Source organism: Colias eurytheme, chromosome 6 (assembly GCF_061535395.1).
Source record: "Colias eurytheme isolate Ceu_HAF_F1 chromosome 6, ilColEury1 Martin Lab GWU primary, whole genome shotgun sequence".
Taxonomy (NCBI): domain Eukaryota; kingdom Metazoa; phylum Arthropoda; class Insecta; order Lepidoptera; family Pieridae; genus Colias; species Colias eurytheme.
In genome coordinates, this window is record NC_142985.1 from 12531670 (window position 1) to 12550957 (window position 19288).

The 19288-nt window shown below is 36.3% G+C and overlaps 1 protein-coding gene across 5 annotated transcripts in view; it reads left to right on the plus strand.

Annotated features, from left to right (window-relative positions):
• The window catches only part of Klp10A (kinesin-like protein 10A), a 53585-nt gene extending 35334 nt beyond the window's left edge, over positions 1-18251 (plus strand). For 3 of the 5 annotated variants that reach the window (XM_090103253.1, XM_090103256.1, XM_090103258.1), the window contains 14 exons: positions 2931-3112; positions 4080-4253; positions 4618-4797; positions 5078-5223; positions 5573-5684; positions 6087-6221; positions 7126-7281; positions 7690-7843; positions 8448-8560; positions 8869-8981; positions 12262-12376; positions 14790-14816; positions 15803-15977; positions 17091-18251. In XM_090103253.1, coding sequence (XP_089959379.1) covers positions 2931-3112; positions 4080-4253; positions 4618-4797; positions 5078-5223; positions 5573-5684; positions 6087-6221; positions 7126-7281; positions 7690-7843; positions 8448-8560; positions 8869-8981; positions 12262-12376; positions 14790-14816; positions 15803-15977; positions 17091-17230 — 1922 coding nt within the window. In that variant the 3' untranslated portion in view covers positions 17231-18251. The remainder of the gene's footprint in view (positions 1-2930; positions 3113-4079; positions 4254-4617; positions 4798-5077; positions 5224-5572; positions 5685-6086; positions 6222-7125; positions 7282-7689; positions 7844-8447; positions 8561-8868; positions 8982-12261; positions 12377-14789; positions 14817-15802; positions 15978-17090) is intronic. The other 2 variants (XM_090103254.1, XM_090103257.1) reach the window with 1 other exon arrangement.
• The last annotated feature ends 1037 nt before the right edge of the window (positions 18252-19288 follow it).

The following is a 19288-nucleotide window of genomic DNA, read 5'->3' on the forward strand; positions in this document are numbered from 1 at the left end:
GCTACGTAGCACGTACATTGATGGGTGAGCTTGTGATCCTTTGAAAATATTGCTATGATGTAGTTTCACGCTAACGTCGCGTTAAGCAAATTTGAACTTTATTGACTTGGATAGGGAACGTTTATAAAGTTGGAAGTTTTCGTATGTGAATTAAAAGGGTGAATTCAAGTAAATATAAGTAGTGCTCTGTCGTGTTTTGATAACTTTTAAGATTTCAAATCTAGATTATTGCACGCCTCATAAGCGAAGCGTTGAGGTGGGTACTACTGTCACTTCGCGCAAAACATCTGATTTTTCAAACTTAAAATGTCTTTATGTATCATACATTGCACTTGTAAGATAATACATACACACACATATTAAGAAAAAACACTATTTTTAACGTTCATGATATTTTTGATGTCATTTTTGTTATTTAAACTAGTTAAAAAACAGTTTAAAAAAAAGTTCTGTCTTGGACGTCCGTGTGTCTGTATGTGCGGAGGATTTTCTTGTTAACACGATAGCGACCGAAATACTTTACTAATCGAGTCTTTTTTTTTCTCTTACGCTTGAGAATGCTCAGGAATAGAACCCTTTCATTTTTCAGGGTCTGATTCGATGTGGTTTAATTGTTATTAAATAAACAAAAATAATAATTAATAAATATATTTATTAAAAAAAATTATGAGGCGTGCACTTTTGGATTTTCCAAATTATTTTACATTTAAAATTCACAATTTCCGCAAAGTATTAGACCTTAGAATTTCGACGGCAAACGTATGATGAACTTGTAACACTTTACTATCTAAGATGCTCGCGTTATTTTAAAATTTGCATTTTGATATCATTGCAAGCAAATATGCCACATATTTGCTTAATTCGTGCATTCAAGGTTGTTGCGAAGGTAATTACTGTGAAAATATGTTTTAATATAATTACTTTTGGAATTTATAATCTTACTTGATTCTCCTTTATAAAAGAAAATATTGAATAGATTTAAAATAAAAAATATGTTCGTGGATAATAATAAAGATCAATACAACAAAATTGCAATCACCTTAAAAATATTGCTATTTTGATAGCCAACTTGATAAGTTTTGGTGTAATTATAATATTTATAATTTTTGAGATTATTCAGTAATATTTTCATAACACTAAAAAATACATCAGGCTTTATAAGCTACAGAGCGTGCCAAAAACATAAAACAGGCGCATTACGATGAGAATAGCTCAATCGATTTCCTGTAAATAAAAATCTGACATTTAATATTTCGTCATATCCGATACTAAACTACGATTATTATCAATTAACTAGCGGTCCGCCCCGGCTTCGCCCGTGGTACATATTTACGTTTTCTCTACATAAAAACCATCCTCGTACTTCAAGGAATATAATAAAAAAAGAATTATTGAAATCGGTTCAGCCGTTCTCGAGTTATGCGCTTACCAACACATTTTGCGATTCATTTTTATATTATCAATTAATGAATGGGTGCAAACTTATAAATTTATGTCAACAAAAACTGGTTGTGCGCGTTGCCTGTACTAGAATGATAGTTATAGCTAAGTGCTAACCAGTTCAATGAAACCCGTTACTACGATACATGGATCAGACTAGACCGAGGCAACCCATCATAATATCGATCCACGTTTTGACGTCATCGCTACATTTTTCATTGCCCCACAAAAGCCGGGCTCGTGTCACGCCGGGCGGCAATTATTATCCAATTTCAGTCATTTGTCCATCTATTAAACAATTGCTACAAATTGATCCGTTAGGTTTGTTTTTAGATTAGTCGCTGTTTTTCTTCAGTGGCGTGTCGTTTTTGTGCGATGTCTATCGTACCATCATAACAAAAAATCACTCATATTTTCGACGAATAGGTATTTGCTCCAGTTGCCTCTGATACAGAGTGATAATGAAAAAGTTTGGTTTGTGAAGACAAAATTAGCAAGAATTCTTTATCATTATGGCTATGTTTTAAATTTTAATCCATATTTATTTATGGTAATTTCTTGACATGCAAAGGCCCTTTTAGATATGAACGGCATATTTTTAGGTAATACATCTGACATGTAATATTGCCTTGCCACGACCGTGCCTGTGCGTCATGGTTCATTGCCTTGACGGATAGTATTCCTAATATGGCGGCTCAGGCGCAGGATTGCCTTGCGCCAACGCATTAACTGCCACTACGAATCAGTCTGCTACCAGAACACATGATCAATTGATACATTGCTCTGAGATTAGAAATTAATTTCGAATAGAACAGCCAAATATGGTATAAACCAGAATTAAGAGACTGAAAAGTTTTGCTAAATGTGTTGTTCGTGGTTGTATTGCCGCCGTCGTGTCTCCGACTCGGCCGAGGCCAGCGCTCCTCTAGAAGCCTTTGAGAAGAAGGCCAAGCCTTCTGAAGAGCCGCAGGATGAAGAAAAGCCGAAGTCACGTAAGACTTTGTCGGCTGATTATGCACTCATTATAGTTAGAGCTTCTCGCACACTTTACGTTGCATTGTTTTAACTACTATAATGATGTTAAGTAATCGACCTACTTCTAGCCTGCGCTGTCGTCCGTAAATAAGTTTTTGCATTTTTTTGTTTAGTTTTGAGTTCAAGATTAGTTGGGCCGTTAATGACCACAGCTAATTAGCGTTTTAAAACATTATGGCACTTTCACAGTTAATATACGTAATGTGTAATAAGATTGTTATAAATTTCATGGTAATTTTTTTTGTATTAGTATCTTATTACATGTAATATTGGGAACTTTATTTACATTGTTCAACATGTTTGTACTATGTTTGTTTACATAATGTAATTAAGAATTATCATGATGTAATACAAGCTTTACGGAATCACATCAACCAATCTTAAATTTCGTAAAGCTCTTCTAAACAAACCAAAGGTAACACTATTATAACATGCAGAACTAATCCACCTTCCAGCGCCGACCAGAGTCACCCGCAACAATCAGATGCGGGTGTCGAACGTGGGCGGCGCGTACACGAACGGGCACGGCGGCGACACGACGGGGCGGCGCGGGGCGGAGAACGTGCCGCCACCGCAGCCGACGCCGCAGCCGACGCCGCAGCCGCAGCTGCAGCAGACCAACAGGGTCACACAGCAGGTGAGGATTGACTTCTATTACATAAAAACCGACGGGTTATAGCCTAGGAGCTTTCTAGTTGATTCCGAACGTCAAAAAACGTTAGCCGAATCGACGTAAAGTAATTTCGTGTATTTACTGAGTTAGATATAAAGTATCCCTACTAAAAGAGGAGTTAAATCTCTATGTTTTGTCAATATCTTACGGTCTATAGAACAATTTTAATCTTTCTAAACACTTGCTTTTTTTCCTTAGTCAAACTGAACTCCAACATAAACCTTTTTATAGAGATTCAGACACTTTTCCAATCCTTTAATACCTACCTATACCATCCTTTGTCCATTCCTTTCCTTTCCAGCCTACATCTGGCGGTCGGTCTCGATCTGGTAGTACACCGAGCGCCGCCTCTGTAGTGCACAATAATCCATATTCGAATACTTCACGAAGGATGCAACACATAAAAGAGGCAAAGAGAGATATTAAAGAGGTTGCTAATAAGTAATAATAATCGATTTAGTGGTCCTTCGAGTGGGATAGATTAGTAAATTTGAATTGAATAGGCGTAAAATAGTATTTGACTAACTACTAAGATTGAAGTTGGGTACTTTGTTAACAAAAAAATATTATAGAATGTATTTTAGTTTGTAAATAGTGATAGAGGTACAAAACCATCCTTAATTATATTTTGATAATCAAATGTTTTTAGTTGCATTATTTTATCATTTAAGCAATTCAAATTTTTCATAGTCAATAATATATTGTGTAAAATAATATTGTAGTATGTTCAATGTTATCATTAAACGAAGATATATAGAAACGTATTCCGAATCGTTATTCATAACTATAATTTATAGCCAGTTTCAATCCCTCTGCATGTGTTCTGTTACCTTTTTTTTGTCACTTTAAATTACAAATATCTTATTGAAATAAACGTCAAAAACTGTTAAAGCAAGTCGTGTATCCAGCCCAATGTTGTTTCCATTCGCAGTTCAACCCGCCAGTGTCGTCAGCGCGGCCGGCGGCCGTAGCGAGCACGGTGTCGGTGCCGCACGCGGTCGCGTCGGGCGCGGTGCGACGCTCCAACGTGGTGAAGGAGGTGGAGCGGCTCAAGGAGAACCGCGAGAAGCGGCGTCAGCGGCAGGCCGAGCTGAAGGAGGAGAAGGTACCGTGTGCTGTGGGGATAAGGTCGATTTTGTGTTCTATAGAAGAAGATGTGTTGAAGCACTGCTAATGGATTACCGGAAAGTAACGGCAGGGGAGTTCTTATTATGCGAAACCATCCTTTTTAAACAACAATAAGCAAACCTATTTCAAACCAATCAGAATGATTTTGCAATTAATTAGAGAATTTATGTTATTAGCTTTGTATTGGAATGTATTGAAGTAGTGCTAATTAGCATAATCTCATTTTTATCATAATTTATAACGTATTCTTAAAATTTAGACTTCCAATTGTATGTACGCCTCTATGTATAAGACGATCATCGTAATTACTTTTAGTCAAAATTATTTTTTTCCTATACAAGGAGGCACTAATGAACATGGACCCGGGCAACCCGAACTGGGAGTTCCTGGCGATGATACGCGAGTACCAGAGCAGCATCGAGTTCCGGCCGCTGGTCGGCAACGAGCCGGTGGAGGACCACCAGATCACCGTCTGCGTGAGGAAGCGCCCGCTCAACAAGAAGGAAATCTCCAAGAAGGAGGTGCGTATACGGTGCTCAGAAAAAAAAATTGGTCATGTAGACTTGCAAACGTGTATTGCTTTAAATAATAGTGTTGAAATTTGTTGATTCGACGAAGTTGTTAATCCGATACGGAAAAGACATAAAATAATTTTATATTGAAGAGAATTGATTCAATTTTTTTTGGATTTTTTAGTTTCAATATGCTTTACATTGTGGTCCTTCAAGCCGGATTTGCTATGAAATACACCGACTTAAGTTAATTTCATTCACGTTAAATGAATTGAATTGAAACCTGCAGGTGGACGTGATCAGTGTGCCGACGAAAGATCAAATGATAGTCCACGAGCCGAAGAACAAAGTGGACCTCACAAAGTATCTAGAGAATCAGAAGTTCCGCTTCGACTACGCTTTCGACGACTCTTGCACTAACGAGGTTGTTTACAAGTAAGTCGTTTTCATGTTCAAACACAAACATTTTATGTATTGAGATCTTTTAGAATTGAGTAGCTCCTTTGTTTCACAGAATAAATAACCATGTCGGTCAACAATGTCGAATACACCTCTATGTTAAATAAAATAGTCTTAGTATTCTTTAGCAAGTAATAGCATATAAAAACATTTTATAGTGAAAGAGGTGTATAGTAAATTTTCGTATAAGATGTCAACTATTTGCACAGAAAGCTAAACGATATCAATAGAGTATGATATAGGATATTGCCTATAACAAACTGATAAAAATATTGTCTATAAGAAACTGATAAAAAATGTAAAACTGTAATTAACTTATTTCCAGATACACAGCAAAGCCGTTAGTGCAGACGATATTCGAGGGCGGCATGGCCACGTGCTTCGCGTACGGACAAACTGGATCAGGCAAGACGCATACTATGGGGGGAGATTTTCAGGTGTGTAGTTCTTCGTCTGTGTAACGTCACTAACTGTGTTTTTTTTACGTAAAATTTGTGACGTGTTTAAGGAAAAAATATAAAAAATGCATTTTTTTAGTTAACTAATTAGTTAAATAAATGAACGAACATCAAACGACTAAGTGACATCTTTATCTTTTAAAATGCTACATTGAATTCGTAATGATAATCATGCATAATCGCACTTTCATTGCGAATAGAAAGTTCAAAATATAAATTCAAACTGTTTATTCATTCAACGAGACCCCTTTAGAAGCGCTTTTGATTCGTCAAAATACGTAACCACTGAAAAGTTATTAAATACAACTATCTTCAAATCTAAAAAATTTGAAGAACAAAAGTGTTAAAATAACACAAATAAAAACTGTATTGTGCAATCAGGGTAAGATGCAAGACTGCAAGAAGGGCATATACGCGATGGCGGCGCGCGACGTGTTCGCGTACCACAAGTCGCCCAAGTACAAGCCGCTCAACCTCATCGTGTCCGCTTCCTTCTTCGAAATATACTCCGGGAAGGTATGACTATTGATCATGGACGTATAAAAAAAGACGGACGCCGTATTACAAATAAACAACGTGAAGCCACCATAGTAAGCTAGCGATCGTGTAAAGACTAAACACGCACACACTCTCACCATAGTAAGCTAGTCGGCCGCCATTACGTCGTGAACTACCGACTGATTAACTGCGTCACTGTTTTACAAAAAATATTTAAAATGCCGTCTTGCGTGGTTAAATGGTGTCGCAACAGTACAATTTTAAATAACAAAACACAAGGGATTACATTCCACAGGGAAGCAAGTTATTTCTTTTATGTTTTAATGACAAAATTATTACGGCAAAATTTAAAGAAAAAAATACAGCCGCCATTGTCATCAGGACAGCTGTTGCCATGGCAACATGGCACACACACATGGATGTTTCGCCGCCATTACTAGGCTTCACTCAATGTTTAGGCGATATACCGTCCGTCTTTTTTTATACGTCCATGCTATTGATTATATTATTAAATTGACTATATTGTTTATATGAAAAAACTGTGTTTTTAACTGTAGTTTGTTATAAATATGTGGGACCGATGCAATAATTTACAGAATGCTGTTTATTGTAGGTTTTTTTATGGATTCAAATTTCAAATTATATAAGTTAATTGCATTGTTCTAATAACTTATAGATCATTAAAAAATACAAGTACAATTTGGTAAAATAAATTTTTGCAATAAAATTAACTACATACATTCAGTTTATGAATCATTCAGTTTCTTACTTACTTGACTACATTCTGCTGAGAAATTTGCGTCTTTCAATGTTTTCAACAGAAACTTGCAACAATCCTATTCGCATCGAGGGACCATTCCTCATTGGTCCTTCGAGCCGGATCTTACCACCCATTTCTAATTAAATCCCATATAACTCACAGGTATTCGATCTCCTAGCGGATAAGGCGAAACTACGCGTGCTGGAGGACGGCAAGCAGCAGGTGCAGATAGTGGGGCTCACTGAGAAGGTGGTCGACAATGTGGAGGAGGTGCTCAAGCTCATACAGCACGGGAACGCGGCTAGGACGTCGGGACAGGTGATATATCGTCTATATATCTATAGAACGTCAAAATAATAAAAAAAGAAATGGTGGATTTAATAATAAAAAAAGAAATAGAGATTTGAAAATAGATATTGTGACGTAGTGTTTATTCATTGCGCGGGTCCACACAAAATGCAAACTCAAACATTTATTCAATTATACTTCTTCTTCTAAGTATATTATACACGTGCGTACTGAGTGCGCGCGGCAAACGCTGTGCCACCTATGCGCATAATGAAGCCGACACTATGTCGATCGGCTGCGGGTGCTCGCTACAGTGACCCACGCCCTCTTCTTCGCTGAAGTGCGTCTGCATAGACCGAGCATCGCTCTGTATTTCCCGCTTAATGGATTCATTATGCATCAATACCCTACTTATTATGATTATTAATTGCATTCCAGACGTCAGCGAACTCGAACTCGTCGCGGTCGCACGCCGTGTTCCAGATAGTGGTCCGGTCGCCCGGCATGCACCGCGTGCACGGCAAGTTCTCGCTCATCGACCTCGCGGGCAACGAGCGTGGTGCCGACACCTCCTCCGCCAACCGGCAGACGCGTGAGTGCATGCTGTGCATACATACAGACATACATATGTACATAAACAATACAGATACACTCTACACAATAAACTTAAGATATGTCAAGGGTGAGAGAGACTGACAGAGAAAAACACGCACGCCGCACGGCTTACAACTATAGCAAAAAGTGTCGTTAAAACTTTTAATCTTATTTTTTCCGTCTAAGCCACTTTCGCAACGCGCGACAAGGAACTTCGTTCCAAAACACTACCCAACATGTATCCTATACTTTACACCGTACACTAACACTGCATATTACAACCTCTAACCTACACACTGCTTAATATTATGTTATATCCTAATCCTACCGTACTTACACTCTATCCACACACCTAAACTCTGCACATTACGCTCCACGCGCATCCCACGTGCATGTGTTCAATACATAGCGTACAAAATATTATACTATTCAAATGATTGCTCAATAAGTGCTGACGGCACAGCATTATAACGAAAAATAAAAGAATACACATTTTTGCATTTCCACTTTTCAATGACATTGAAATGATTTCATTCTACACTTATTAACATTTGAACATTATCTTTACATGATATACATTATTTTTTATTATTTACCGTCAGGTATGGAGAGTGCGGAGATCAACAAATCGCTGCTGGCCCTCAAGGAGTGTATCCGTGCGCTCGGCATGAAAGGCAACAACCATCTGCCCTTCCGTGTTTCTAAACTCACACAGGTATGTACACTACCCTCATTTTTATTATGATATTTTTGCTACTGTATTATAGGCCAATTTTGCATTTTTCAATTTTTCACTTCGTGAAATCCGTCTTTTTATCTATTTATTCATTAAATAGAATGATACAATAAAGTTAGTTGCATAAACACTTAACCAGCTAATACATCGCTATTTTGACAAGCTTTGGTAAATGTAATAAATGAGTTATTTACTTGGTCCTTCGAGCGGGATTTGACCTGGCACTTATCAACAATTGAAACCTTAAAAAATTGATATGCATATTATATTTGTATGCATATTTGCAGGTGTTGCGCGACAGTTTCATCGGCGACAAGTCGCGCACGTGCATGATCGCCATGATCTCGCCCGCCATGTCCTCGTGCGAGCACTCGCTCAACACGCTGCGGTATGCTGACAGGTGAGTTATTATATGTGACGATATTTTGTTCTCTACCTCCCAGCTTCAGTATATCCATACTTTTTGGGAAACCCTGTATAAATATATAATACAAATAATTTTAAATAAATATTTATATCGGTAATTAAGGCTGCAGTCTAGCAAAATTGCGTTTTCAACAAGTTATTTGACAATTTTTTCCCGGCTAATGAAATGATAAACTGACTTTTTTTTTCTTGTTTATCAATTAGTGTTATATACGCAATGCGCGTGAATTTTTTCACATTTGTACAGTTACTTTATGTTACCTTAATCAGGCCTTCAACATAAGTCTCTTTCCCCCAAAGACATTTCGAGCTAAGTTTGTGCACTCACTACGTTGCAACCGATTACAATTTACACAATCCGATCAGCGCATTATTATCCTTATATAGTCGTTATTAAAAACTGCTGAATACAATTGCCGAAAAACTTATGATTTTCTTAATTAGAACGTTATAAATTCATTAAATTTCCCATTTTTTGCCTTACAAAATCTATTGATAAATACTGCTAAAAGTTATTTTTTCCATTAATTTATTCGAGTTGGTTGAAGACCAATGAGTATTAATCCTTTAAAATTTTTTTTTTTTTAATTTTGATAATTCTTTAAATATTAAAAAAATATTTAAAATAATAAGGAAAAATCCTAGCGAATTTCTTTAGTCGCGCTCCTTGGGCCGGAGCGTTCTGACGTGTGCTCTACGCTCGATTTTCCTTCATACCGAAGTGAAAGTTGCTCTACTTCATTAAATTTAATATTTTTGTTAATTGATTATTTTTATCTTAGTTTTGTGCAAATATTCGTATTTTTAAACATTTGATTTCGATATGGAAAATAAACGAAAAAAATACGCGTGTAACTAGTAACTACTAGAAAAAAAATTATCTTCGAACATAAAGTTAATGAAACCAAATAGATTGCAAAGGTGATTGGCAACAATTTCTTTATTTTACGGGGTGTCAGTAAAGGGATGTATATTTCTTTAAAACTAAAGTAAGCTCATAAATTTTCTTATAATATAATTTTTTTGAAGTTCCAAAAATGTTTATTTTTCGTTTGAGAAATACAAAATATAATATAAACTTGTATTGAGAACTTGAACTTCCCAAGTTCATCCGGGGAAATCCCCATACGGGGAAAATGATTTGTTTACTCCAAAATTGATCCGAGGTGTTTTAATTTTTTCTTCTAGTCATTTTCAACGTAGCGGCATGTTGTTTGATTATTAATTTTGTAACTTAAATACAGGATGTTGGTTTTATATTCTGATCTTACAGACGCGCTGACAAATTTAGTCCACCATTTCTAGTTTAGTCTAACTACAAAACTACCAAAAAACTCTAAGTACCAATATTAAAACGAATGGATTATCATCACATCATCAAAATTCAGAGGGGTTGAGAACTAAACAAACAGAAGTAACAGAGACGCGAAGAATAAAAAAAGAGGACGAAAACGATAATTCGTTGATGCTTTCCCTTTTCGACGTATTGTTAGGGTACATCACCAATCTGCAAAAAACAAAACTGATGATTCCCAATTGCTGATTAAAAATGAAAAACAAATAATCGACAACAGTGGTGAGAATTTGCTGATCACAATGAAACATCCTTCAGTGGTAGCAGATTTACTCATTTAAAATGTATCGGTGAACAGCGTAAAGGAGAGTAGGACAGGAAAACATTATGAATGTGGATGGTGGATTGTATACAGGGTGTAATCGATAAGTATGTGCAGGCGATTATGACGTTATTATTGCAGGTATCAAAAAACTTAAAACTGATATCGAAATTACTTTACCTAATGAGCAAAATGACAATAATAACTTTTTAAAAGTATAACGAGAAATATCTAAAAAATTTACTTTATACACTCCCATATCAAAAAGGGAAAATGGGACTAGTAGAAGTTAAATGTCTAATTCCGGCAAAAGACATGAATGCGGAAGATGCGGTTAAAAAAAAATTTAATATTTGAAATACAATGCAAAAAATAACACTTTTGTCATAGATAAGAATCATGACTATTTTTTCCAAATTCAGGGACAACTAAACGTTGCAGAAGCAGAAGTCTGCTTATTTGCTGTTTGGACTGGAGTGAATCATTCGTTAAAAATAGAATATATAAAATAGAATATATAAAATAGAATATATAAAATAGAATATATAAAAAAGTATGTAACGTTTAGGCAAAATAAAATGATGGACCATTATTGGATTTTACATAAATTGCCTACTGTCAGAATTGATTGATTCGAGACTTCAGCATTCGATGCCCATCAAGGACCCATCCTATATCATTCAAGCGATTGAAAAAAAAGAGATAAATCCAGTGCAACCGATAAAGCATCAGAATGCTAGCAAAAGATTTATTAGGTTTATCAATATAAATCTATATATTATACATAATATAATAAATCTGTAGAAGACGCGAAGACTGACATCCGCGCGGACGGAGTCGCGGGCGGAAGCTAGTCAGAAATAAATATCTTTTGTTTTCATTTGCGTATTTTTCTATTTTATAATTTTTTAACACAAACATTACATTTTTTTTATTAAATACAAAATTTGTTTATCCGTTTTATTAGTTAAACTGAACAACTTTCACTAAGAAACTTAGGTCGAAAAAAATGTATAGAGTTATGCATTTTGTATGGAAAGCTTATTTTTTTTATATTTCGTACAAATTTCTTTGTAAAAGTTGATCAGTTATATAAACATGAAGTTGAAGATATCAATAGAAAGTATTCGCAAATTTTGTGTACTGATAAAAAAAAATCACCCGGTGTAATTTTCACGAAAATTGTTTCAAATTGTCATTTTTGGTACTTATTACGAATATTAAATTATACGAATGATTTAATTTTTAAAAATTAAGTGGAGCAACTTTCCCTTAGTACATTTGTATTATTTACATATAGGATGACAGGATGCATTTGTTTGCACTACTAGACCAAGCCCTTAACAACCAGACACAGAGCAAACATCTATGTTATCATACAAATATTTGTCCTGGGTGGGTATCAAACCCACGTTTTATACAAAAAATTGGTTGTCTGTAAAGTCGCTTACTGACGATAGTTGAACATGACAACGGCCTATTGTGCTTCTTTGTCGCTCGTTCCGCGCTCTCGCTTGCACTTCAAGCCTACATGGAACGCCTCAGAGCGAGGTAACGCCGCATGAGTCATGTTTTTTCGTGCGTGCAGCCGGCTATGGAATTATAAGACGTTGTCACGTCAAAATAATATATTTTCAGAGTGAAAGAGCTGGGCACGTCGGACGGCGGGCGGCGCGGCGAGTCGCCGCTCGCCGACCGCGACGTGGAGATGGAGCCCGCCACCGACGACCTGGCGCATCTGCGCTCGCTCAACGTGAGTGTGCATATTTGCCAACTGATATATTTATACACAACAAACTGATGTACAGCCACACAGCGGATATACACGCATGGACACGTACACACACACGCACATGTAGACACGTACGTGCTGTTACGTACCCGCAGAGACACGCATGCAGATGTCTATATGTGCGCATGTATATACGTTAAAGGGCTGACAGACGAAGGAACTTTAAAACCACGGTTTTAAAGTTCGCGTACTTACTCGGCTCGACGTCGGTGACACACGCAAGAGCTTGGTCAGCAGCTTCTCGCGTGTCACCGATATCGAATGTCTCTATGTCATCAACAGAGGGAATTTTATGTTATTCAGGAATTAAATATAGACATTTTTAATTTAATAACCAGAACTTATTTTTAAGTAAATAGCATTCTAACAAAATAAATGTTCAAAAATTGAAGGATATATTTTCGTTTTTACTATTATATTTTGAGGGTACTTTACAAAAAAAGAGCGTGTGCGCCAAGCCCACGCGTCAGGAGTGAAACTTCCTTGGCGTGATTCAAAGATACCTTCGCCAATATTCAATTATATTATATTCATTCATATTAATTATATTAAATTATTTTCATAAAACTAAAAGAAGAAGACGAAATTAATTGAACTTTTGCACTTAGTAACACCTATTATAGCTAGACAGGCTAGGCTCGCGGCTCGCGGCTCGCGGCGGTGACAGACGTGCGAGCGAAGGCGGGCTACGAGTAAAATTTCAAACATGTTGGATCGTCAACGAACTTACTCGACGGTTTTTAAGTACGCGTACTTGGGGTGACACACGAGCGAAAAAGGTCGTCGAGCCACAAGTTCGCGTACTTACTCGTACGTCTGTCACCCCTCTTAAAGGGCTGATAGACGTAGGAACTTTAAAACCGCGGTTTTAAAGTTCGCGTACTTACTCGGCTCGACGTCGGTAACACACGCAAGAGCTTGGTCAGTAGCTTCTCGCGCGTCACCGATATCGAATGTCTCTATGTCATCAACAGAGGGAATTTTATGTTATTCAGGAATTAAATATAGACATTTTTAGGGTTCCGTAGCCAAAATGGCAAAAACGGAACCCTTATAGTTTCGTCATGTCCGTCTGTCCGTCTGTCCGTCTGTCCGTCTGTCACAGCCGATTTACTCGGAAACTATAAGTACTACAGTGATGAAATTTGATGGGAATATGTGTTGTATGAACCGCTACAAAAATATGACACTAAATAGTAAAAAAAAGAATTGGGGGTGGGGCCCCCCATACATGTAACTGAGGGATGAAATTTTTTTTTTCGATGTACATACCCGTGTGGGGTATCAATGGAAAGGTCTTTTAAAATGATATAAAGTTTTTTAAAAAACATTTTTCTTAAAGTGAACGGTTTTTGAGATATCAGCTCTCAAAGTCGTAAAAAGTATGTCCCCCCCCCCTCTATTTTTATAACTACGGGGTATAAAATTCTAAAAAAAATAGAGGTGATGCATGCTAATTAACTCTTTCAACGATTTTTGGTTTGATCAAAGTATCTCTTATAGTTTTTGAGATAGGTTGATTTAACTGTAATTTATTATATTTGCTGCTACGGAACCCTTTGTGCGCGAGCCCGACTCGCACTTGGCCGGTTTTATTAATTTAATAACCAGCACCTATTTTTAAGTAAATAGCATTCTAACAAAATAAATGTTCAAAAATTGAAGGATATATTTTCGTTTTTACTATTATATTTTGAGGGTACTTTACAAAAAAAGAGCGTGTGCGCCGAGCCTACGCGTCAGGAGTGAAACTTCCTTGGCGGGATTCAAAAATACCTTCGCCAATATTCAATTATATTATATTCATTCATATTAATTATATTAAATTATTTTCATAAAACTAAAAGAAGAAGACGAAATTAATTGAACTTTTGCACTTAGTAACACCTATTATAGCTAGACAGGCTAGGCTCGCGGCTCGCGGCTCGCGGCGGTGACAGACGTGCGAGCGAAGGCGGGCTACGAGTAAAATTTCAAACATGTTGGATCGTCAACGAACTTACTCGACGGTTTTTAAGTACGCGTACTTGGGGTGACACACGAGCGAAAAAGGTCGTCGAGCCACAAGTTCGCGTACTTACTCGTACGTCTGTCACCCCTATTAGAAAAAATACGCGACATGCGTGTACACACACATGTTAACGCATGTGTACATATACACATACACACATGGTCACTCCTATGATAATACAATAAATACATGAACACAAATAATAAACAAATATTCATGCACTAATTACGTGTTTTACAAAAATATATTTTTTATATCATCACGTTAGTATCTGGTAGTGTTTATGTTACAACCATTCCAAAACATCCTTCTACAAAAATTACTCGTATTGAATTAAAATAAAACAATATTTTTTCTTTGCAGAACAATTGCTATCTAGCATATGAGCAGGTACTTATTTTTGCGTTATCACGGCCATACTCCCATTTTACTACCAACTATCGAAATAACACCATGCGTTTTATACTAATTTTCTAATTTGGTGAATTGTGTTTTTTACTGACTCAACATCCTTGGTTTTGGTTTTCTATGCATACATAATAGCGAGGAATAGTCTGCTTCAATAAATATTTGCAAAAACATTAGATTTTGCGTATTAGGACCTTTCAGCCTCTTAGTTATCTTTTGCCTTGTTTCTTCTCCGGTCCCAAACCTACAGTACTGTTAATGTCTAAAGATATTCCGATTTTTTCTTATGCTTATATGAGCCATTTATCCTTTGGCCAAATACGCACACGCTCAGTCTTCAAATGAGTAATTTTAAGTTCAAATTAAATAATTTTGGTTTGAAAAAAGAAATCCAGACCTTGGCCTTGCATTGGTTTTGAAGTGTTATTTTTACAACTAATAATTTAAAATAATAAGTGTGTATTGACATAATTGCCCTCCCTGCTTCTATGCCTGCTTTGGAATTATTTATTCAAGTATCAACATTTTGAATTACTTATTCGAGTAAATGATTTATAACTTTTTATATTAACGAAGTACTAATCGTTTTAAAATGAAGAAGTTATATAAACTTGACAAGATTGACTCGGTTTCTAGGTAAAAAATCCCATCCAACTATTTAACCGGTTTTCAGCTGGATGGGAATAGATACGTCATCTTATAATTTTAAATAAAATAGTAAAAAAATGTCCAAAATATATCGAAAGATTTTAAATCCTAAAAAAAAGTTTAAAATTCTTGCAATAAAGTGAAAAATGAAAAGTGATCAGATCAGCATAGATCTATGCAAAAAGGTGCAGGAGACTAATGCTTATATGCTATATACGCTGCCTAAACTAGTAGCAATACTACAAGATAAAGTTTCCTGGCTTAAACCAAAATTAGCTGTCTTGTACCGAAAGATTTATGTATTTATGTAACATTTTTAGGAGGGCGACATGTCAGCAGAGATGTACACGTTCCACGAGGCGATAGACGAGTTGCAGCGGGCGGAGGAAGAGGTGTTGGATAACCACAAAGCGATCTCGGACTACTTGCAGCACGCGCTGCAGCGCTGTCAGCAGCTGCTGTCCATTACGAGGGACGTGGATTATGATCAGGACGGTAGGTTTTTATATTTTTGTATATAGATAGGGTAGGGAAGCAGCAAAAAGCAGTGGTGGCTCACTGGTGGATCTAGGAATTCAAAATCGATAAGTTGGAGGTTGGAGACCAGGCGAGCGTGCAGGAAATTGTCCTTATATTTAATTCAATCCCAATATTTTTTTGCAAACACTGTTCCCATCGTGTTCGAAGAGACTTTACTTCAGCATAAGCATAGATAGTTCACTTCCTGCTTTTTGTTTTTCACTTTGCCATCGACATACATGTTTGATAATTGACATCAAAAAACATATTTGTTGTTTTACGTATTTGACTACTTATTTTTTTCAAATGTTTTTTCTATAATCTGCATGTTTATGTTTGTGTGTATTTGTTCTATATATTATTTCTTTTGCGTGTACACGTGTATGTGTATACATACGTCACACCATGTATGTACACACACACACACATTGTTTGTCGGTGAGTGTGAGCGCGTTGCAGGCTGGTTCCCGTGCAAGCGTGTGCGTGGTGCGGCGCGGCGTATTACTGCGCGACGCAAGAGATTGTTAGGTGTGATGCGGACGTTGAAGCGTACTATTCGTCGTCATATTAAATGTCTTATTGGGAATATTTCTTTTCAGTTACTTTGCTCATTGATTTGATACATATAATTAAAAAAAAATGATAAATATATCGGTGTTTATTAATTTGTAAACGATATTATTTAAACTTGAATTTATGTGCGATTTTAAAATAAAATAGGCGGACTGACTTACAAACGTTCCTTGTTTAGTTAATTATAGACTTTTTTCATATGGCGAATAGTACCTTTCAATGTATCAATCATTCAAAATTCATCGCTTAGTACCGTTAATATATCTGCGCTATCGCTCACACCTCATGGATAAACATATTAACAGTTCAGTAAAACCTGGATCATCAATAATCTATTGTTAATACTTGAGATTAAATCGACTAATCGGGTGTAAATATACAAAGAAAAGCAGTCCATGCAAGCCAATTGACAAAAATAGCTACACACCATAACAATAAACAACCGCTTAGACGATTTACTGATCCAATCAAATCAGTAAATGAAAAAGAAACTAATTTATAAATTTCAACTTCCAGCGTACGCCACGCAATGGGAGGAGTTGTTGAATGAGCAGCTCGCCGTACTAGCGCAGTCCCGCGATCTGGTCGCCGAGTTCCGCGCCAAGATGCAGCAGGAGGAGCACATATCGCGCCGCATACAGCCGCCGCGGCACTAGCCCCGCCCCTCCGTTCGTTTTTCACACTGGCAACATTCAACCGTCAAATGTCAACTGTCATCTGTCAAACGTCAACGGCCACAGATAGGGCACGCTCCCGCGCTCTCGATGACGTCAGCTGTACGGCCTGAAATTTGCGATTCGAATTTTGAATGTTTGTTTCGGTTCGTTTTTGTTTTTTAAATTGTCGACCGCTCGGAGATTTGCGTGTGCCGTGGACGCGTTGTGAAACTCGGTGCGTATTGTCCAAGCTCTCTCTTCACCTTCCGTCGCATGATTAGAATATATTTTTGTATATCATTTAGTGCATCGTACATATGTAGTAAAGTTCCTATGTATATAACCGCTATGTATGCAACTGTCTAAATTAATTATAAAATTTAATGTTGTATGTATTCATTTTGGTATTCTACAATTCGCATCGAGTACTTTTCGTTTGACTTTGTTTGTAATATGAAGAGTTTCAAAATAATTGACAAGATGGCGGTTATGGCCCAAGTCACATCTGTATGACAGTCACAGTGTTCTGTAACGCTGTCTCTTTTTGTCAATCAGAATTATGTTAAAGCGAGAAGCTTTCAAGCTTCGCTTCTAATCATCGACAGATCATTCTTTCTCGCTCTTGTGTATGATACTTCTGAATGACAGAGGAAGATGGCGTTACAGTATATAGCCATAAAGATGTGGCTCTGTGAAATTATAAACAGTATTGAAATGCTAAAACATTGTAGCTGGCCTACGTTTCACCTCAGTCCAGACAAACGCAAGCTTACATCAAGATGCCGTCGTGTCAATATATAGACTGTTTATTTTAAGATGTGTTATAAGCACGGACTAAGCCCGCGGTACAACTTACGGCGATAAACTGTATTCTAATAAAAATTGTAACTGGACAAGTGTAGTTTTGTCGGTTACAAGTGGAAATAAATGTGTTTTAAACTGATTTAAAACTGTTTAATTTTCATTGAACTTTGCTATATTTATTGCTCTTTATTGTCTATGAACAGTGTAAATGCCGCGAAACGGCATTCTTCTTCAAGACTGCAATATGCAAGTAACGCAAACGATTGAATCAATTTAAAATATATTTATTTCAGATTTACTAATCAATTAATATGTGTTTAGATTGTGATCCCTCTTTGTATTGCCATTCGATAAGAAAAGAACGAATTAAAATATCCGGTGTGTTTTTATTTATTTTCGATGCATTTAACTCTGCTAAAGGCCTAACTAGATATTTGGTAACCAAGTGTATACAAAGTTGTGACTAAAAAAAATTCATGACAATTTCTTTTTGGTTACATTTCATTGACGTTTGGGCAAAGGCTGCGTTTTTAATTCGATACAATGTGGTCCCTTAGTCTTTTAAAATACTCGTAATGTTGTGAAAGTACATGTTTCGTGTAGCAGATGTATGGAACAAATTATTTGCTGTATAATATGAGTTTAGAGATGGTTTTATATATGCTGGGTGATTGGCAAATTTTATACATCTAAGTATATTAATAATTTGATGCAACTGTTTCAATTTTTAATAATTAAACGTCAATTATATTTAGAAAAAATACTTTATGTGGCAATGAGTGTCATATTCTCTTATTTATCTATCTGTATAACTGTTCTATGATTAGATTTCAAAGAAAAGTTCATAAACGGTTTTAAAAAGAAAAAGACAGTCATAATCAGCGTCGATCTATTTCGAACACATCTTCTTTATTCTATTTAAAAAATGCTTTATTTTAATAGATTTCCTTTCTTCATTTACGCCAATCGTCCAGTCGTATTGCTATGAAAGCGCTTGTTGTTGTTAAATATATATTTATATGTCGAGATTATTCGTTAGAGATTGCTATTTAAGCCCAACAGAGATCTGGCATAGTCGGTCCATTTTCACGACTCTTATGTGATTTCTATCATATGTTATCTATTATAGTATTTTTAACTGACGATCGCTTATTTATAAAATAAACTTCCATTATTCGACATGACTTCCTAATATCGACTATCGACTATTTTAGGATTGCGTGGATTGAGAACTGACAAGAGCCGGTGAGGTAA